This window comes from Carettochelys insculpta, chromosome 3 (assembly GCF_033958435.1).
Source record: "Carettochelys insculpta isolate YL-2023 chromosome 3, ASM3395843v1, whole genome shotgun sequence".
NCBI lineage: Eukaryota > Metazoa > Chordata > Testudines > Carettochelyidae > Carettochelys > Carettochelys insculpta.
Window position 1 is genome coordinate 141,230,131 of NC_134139.1, and position 6,000 is coordinate 141,236,130.

Sequence of the window (6,000 nt, forward strand, 5' to 3'; positions counted from 1 at the left end):
TTAAAAATAGTGATTAACAATCACAGGCTTCCTGGGGCAATGACTTTTTATTTGTATAATTTTTATTTATTTATTTAGCTACTTTTAATTATAATACTGCATTGAATTGGACTAAATCTAATGCAATACAGAAGAAAAGTTTTAAAAGTACCTTATATTATAAAAACCACTGATGGTAGGGAAGGTTTTATTAATATTACATTAATATTTGTGCGTGCTTCCAGAATTACAGTAACATGAAAAGATTATCTTCAGTGACCTTTGAAACCATAAAGATGATTTTACTTTATATCAGTTGATGGAGAGATGTTTACTCATTTTTATTTAATATATGTCAGGGTTCAAGAGAGAAACAGTTGATGCCTCATGATTCATCTAACAAGACCAGATTGCACAGGCAAAATGATAAAAAGATGTTCCATTCAGAATCAAGCCTTTTCATAAATTGTTTGATATTTGGTGAGAAATCCAAAGACAGCCATTTCAGTTCCAAGTTTGCCAAAATAGATAAAACCATGAATTCTTACCTGTTACAACTGCAGAGCCAGCAGACACATTGCACAAGAACTTTGTTGCTACCCCTTGCTAATGTGTTAATCCCTGACATTTATATTGGATTTAATTTTACTTTTTGACAAAGAATTATTCTTTTGACTGGAAGGCTAGACTGGTTGCCTGTTGGGATAGCTGCTCTTTACTTCGTCTGACCCTGATCTGTATGAGAGCAAAGTAAAGTAATTTACTCCCCAACTCAACGTTCTATAAAAAATATGTAAAATGCTGAACATTTATGCCAAATGCTGTCATATATTTTGCACATATGGGATCAAGTTGTTCAAGTTTTGCATACAAGCTATCAGTTTAATAACATCAAAATGTGTTCTTTGTTTCCAGCTGTATGTAATAGCATCCAAAATCCAGTCACGAAGGAAATGTTGTTTGAGTTCATTGATAGATGTACAGCAGCTTCTCAAGGACAGACACATAAACATCACCTGGATCCAGATGCTGAACTCATGCCCCCACCACCTCCCAAAAGACCTCGCACGATAACCTAAGGCCGCACGCCGAATGAATAGCATGTTGTTTACAGTTCTTCAGGAGGTGAAACGAAAATGGGTGTGGATTAAAAAACATTTCCAAAAAAAAGTCATTCTGAGCATCCTGTAAATATCTAGATGCATTTTTTCAAATGCAACACATCATGAACCGATGCTTTTTTAGTAACTGGCAAATCAACCTTACTTTGTGGGATTGGAAGACTGAAATACCCAGAGGTTTAGACGAGAACAAGATAGAATCAGTGGAAAGCTGCCTTGGTTATACATGGTTATCTTTCACCTTTAACTTATAATGTTAGCAATCTGGAACTGTGAGAAAGCATTGGAACACTGTACTTTACAGGCTGTGTTTCAGATATAGTGGTGTTTCTTTTTCTTTTTTATTTAATTAGTTGAGATTTGTCATTCGTAGTATAATTTATCTTAGTGTTCCTACATTTCGGAGACTCTTGTTCAAGAACAAACAGCAATGTTTGTGAATTGTATTGGTTTCAAAAACCTTATTAGGTTTACTAATTTTAAAATTAGCTGGATTTTTTGTTAAAATATTAAAGAACTGAATCTTTATGGTTGTAAATATCATCCTTTCTAAAGGAAATGTGCTGGGTTGTTGTGGGAGTTTGGTTTGGTTTTCATTTCATTATTTGAAGTCACAAATTTAATGCCTGGTAGGTCAATCTTAGTTCTGCATTTTATCTGTAGATAAGGAACACACATGAAATCCATAGTAGTAAGGTCTCCAGTTTGAAACAGTTTCTAATGCAGAGCTTAGTTTTCCACAGTGAAGCCATTATGAATAATATTTAAAGGTGCACCTCACTGTGGTATGCACCAGTAAAAGCAAATTATGTCCTCTTGCATCTAGGTACAAAATGGCAAAAAAGAGATGCCAGACGACATCTTTGAGGAGGCAATAATTCAGTGGAATAGAGCCCAGTCACAGGACAAGGGCCTCCAGTGAGTAGTTAAAAGCAAGAGAAAGGCATGATATTAATCAGTGAAAATTAACATGCTGATTTCCAAGACATTGATTTTCAAAGCAGCAGTCAGTTGTCCTGTGCCAGTATTCTAATCCGCTAAACTTCTTTTACACCCATGATGAAACAAGTAGCCTAATGGCACTTGCTGCAGTACAATTGGCAGTTGTTCATGCAATTAAAATGGAAAAGCTGCATTCTAACAGATTCATTTTTCTGAGTCTGAACTAACTATAAACAAAACTGATAATAAAAATGCAATTGTAAGTTTTCTGCCCAATGAATAAGCTGGTTAACATAATTTCAGTTGCTATAATATGGTCCAAAATAGTTTATACTTAAATGAATTTTAATGTTTGTAAATAACTTTTTTTTCTATATGGAAACTTGAGGGCTATGCTTTGTGGGGGGCACCTCCAATTGTTTCAACTTATGTAAATATACACTGTATCATTCACTTGGTAATCCTCTTGTCTCTTTCCTGGGATACTCCATACGTGAGTTAGGGCACTGAAGAAATTAAGTAAGTTGCTTTTTTTGCTTCAGTAAAACTTGAGGGAAAACTGTGTTCCTCAAAGCTCATGCTTCGGCCATACATACTTTCCAGGTATTATCTTTAAAACAGACATATCTCCTATGCAAGGTTGAAAAATTATCCCCCAAATGCGACCTTATAAATTTGATGTGAAAATCTATGCAACCTCAATGCATCCTTCATGGAAATGCTTGGTACATTTATTTTCCACATAATATTCACTGTAAGTATTTTTCCCCATCGTATATATTTTATCAGCAATCTTTAGTGCTGTTTAAATATCTATGGTAATTGCAACCTTTTAACTGAGGATGAGATATGTGGAAAAGAGCATTTTGTTTTAAATATTTATCTAGATGATTTCCTCACTTCCCCTTCCCTCCGTCTCTTCATTTCAGCAGAATTTTAACATTTGTAATTTGTCATTGTCTTCTGTGCATTTGTAGTTTGCCCTCCATGTGCATCCCACCTCATTCATGTATGCACTGTTGCCCTTTGCACATTTTGACATTACTGGTTTTTTTTCCTCTTAAGTTTTTCAATGGGTCTATGTAAACATGTTGGGAGATGAGCTCATGGTTGGGGAGATCTCCGCTCAGATTTGACTTGAAGTTCTTCCTGCACTGCAGTTCTATAGCTTTTGAAAGAGGCTGATCATCTTAGGTTTTCTGGACAAGGTTTTTTTAAAAAAAGAGGGGAATGGGGGTACTGTGAGGGAAAGGAAAGAGTGAAGAAGCAATTGAAAAGAATGGAATTTTCACTTAGATCTTTGTTTGTTTGTGGGAAGTATGAGCCCCACTCTCTGCTACTGGATATTTTAGTATCTGAGTCAAAAGGGCAAGGAAGAACCTGTGCCAAAAAAACTGAGGAAAAACTAAGCTGTCTGCTCTTAAGATATATAGAGTCTGAACCCATCTTGTAAGTTGTTGTTTGTTATATAGTGCACATACAGTTACATTTTGCTCTCAATGGAGTTCTCAGAAGATAATCAGTCCGTTCCTCTGCAAACTATGTATTAAGTATTTTAATAAAGTCAGTGGTTTGAAAGAATGGAGGTTCATTTACTTATGCTAATGGTCTAATTGTGCTTATGATATCCATCCATCCAGTTGCCGGCAAGAAGGTATTCGACCAATGCTTATGATTCAATCAGAAGAATTCTACATGATTTGCAGAGGTCAGAGTTCAATGTTGTAGAAAAAAACTATACATAGGCATTTCCAGAACACCAATAAGTGATATAGCTCTTGGCAATGATCAGTATTTTAAAAACCAGAGTTTTGCCTTCCCACTGCTGGAGAAGGATCTCAAGAATTGGTGGATCAAATAACTTTTTGTAATGTGCTAGAATATATTAAATTTAGGGGTGTCAATTAATCACGGCTATGTGCTCCCCTATGGGTACTGCTAAGGGAAAATCTTCCGGCACTGAGGCACGTGGCAAGCATGCACATTCAATGCAGATTGGATATGAGCAATGTCTCTCAAAGATTGCCAGTTATAAAACCAGTAACTGTATTTTATTATTTCAAAGGCTTTCTTTAAAAAGTCCGTTTTCATATCAGGAATATAGTTGAACTGAAATATTTTCCCTCTACATCTTCCCATATCGATCAGAAGAAAGTAGACTAATTGGTTTTGGAAGCCTTAAAACCATGATATTCTGAGGCATTAAGCATTGACTAAACGTATTGCATTAAATAGACCTGTATAAAATGTAAATACTGAAGGTTGGAAAAAATACATTTTTACTTTGTTAAACACTCAGTTTTTCTGACTTGTACACAAGTCATTAAAGGTTTGAACATTTTACATGGGTGGGCAGACCTCCACAAACTTCAGTCGAGCAACTTTGATTTCACCATCTGAGGTTCTGGCATAAAGATCCTGGACCCACTCCAATGAAATGGCTGCACAAAGACACCAGAGCTATTATGTCTCTCAAACCCTCATGCAAACTATAAACGAGTATTGACATTATTCATCCTGTTGAAAATCTTCAATTTCCAGTCCTGATAACAATCATGAAATCTCTTATCCTAGACCTTGGTTTCCCAAACTGGGGGACAGGCATGAAGAAATTCCAGGGGGCACATGAGGCAACCCCCCCACACCATTCTCCCCCCCCCCCCAGAAGAAAGAGCCGGCCTTTGCCTCCGGCTCTTAGCCCATGCCATTTTACGTGGATGACCCAGCACAGCTACTATAAAAAGCAAGCAGCCGACAAAGACCCATGTGGAGCTAGCTGCCTCCTGCAAAGGTGAGAGAGTGTGGCTTGGGGGAGGGGTAGGAGGAGGAAGGGTTAGATGGGGGGCAGTGGGTGCGTGGCTCAGGTGACAGGGATGGGGTAAGAGTGGAGGGCTGGTCGTGCCTGGCTTTGTGGGAGGGGAGGGGCTCAAGTAGCCAGCTGGCTTGTGGGACTCACGCAGCTTGGACAGTTGGCTCCAGTATCATGGGGCTCAGGCTGATGGCTGCGCCTGCAACTCAGGGCTTGGGCAGCTGGTGGGCAGGCAGCTGGTCCCAGCAATGTGGAGTTCAGGTGGCTGGCCTGGGCAGTGCGGGATTCGGGCAGATTGAGCTGGTGGGTGGGTAGCTGGCCCTGGCATTGTATAGCTCAGGCAGCTGGCCCCAGCAACAAGGGGCCCAGGCTGGCAGGAGGGCAGCTGGCCCTGGCAGCATGGAGCTTGGGTGGGTGGCTCAAGCAGCTGGAGTGGCTGGCTAGCCCCAGCAGCAATGGGCTCAGGCGGGTGGGAGGGCAGCTGGCCCTGGCAGCCTGGAGCTTGGGTGGGCAATTCCGGCAGATGGAGCAGGCGGCTAGCCCCAGCAGCATGGGGCTCCGGTGGCCAGCTGTGACTTTGGCAGCGCAGGTCTCAGGTGGATGGGTGGCTGGCACAGGCAGCTGTGGCCTCTGGCACAGGGCTCAGGCAGCTGGCCAGCTCGGGCTACACCAGGCACCCACAAGTGACCAAGAAAAACTGTTTGTGGCTATTTTTAATTTTAAATAACATTTTTATATCAAGTTTTTGTGTTTATTTTAAGTTGTGAATTTGACTTTTTTGTTAAAAGGGGAGTTGGATGATGGTAAAGAAGAGGTGGGGGTGTGATGGTTTCTCAAAAATCAAAAGGGGGGTGTGATACCGAAGAGTTTTGGAACCACTGTCCTAAATCATGTAATTGTGAGCATTATCTTGCATTTTCCCCTCCTAACTGAATTCTGATGTGATTTTAGTGGCCTCTATCTCAGAAATGGCTCAAATCCAATGCTGTCATGCCATTTGTAAGTTTGGAATTCTCTTAAGTCCAGTGGGTCTCCTTCATACAAGTTTCTTACTGGATTTTTTTCCCCCTCTGCAGTGATTTCCTTCCCCCCACCCCGCATCTACCACCTCCTTCTGGAAAGTTTAGGAGACAAGATGAGCAATTTATC

The 6,000-nt window shown here is 40.1% G+C and overlaps 1 protein-coding gene across 1 annotated transcript in view; it reads left to right on the top strand.

The window, feature by feature from the left end:
* Positions 1-3,617, top strand: part of RNGTT (RNA guanylyltransferase and 5'-phosphatase) — a 400,609-nt gene extending 396,992 nt beyond the window's left edge. The window contains exon 16 of the mRNA XM_074988850.1: positions 895-3,617. Within this exon, the coding sequence (XP_074844951.1) occupies positions 895-1,058 (164 nt within the window). The 3' untranslated portion in view covers positions 1,059-3,617. The remainder of the gene's footprint in view (positions 1-894) is intronic.
* Positions 3,618-6,000: the final 2,383 nt, after the last annotated feature.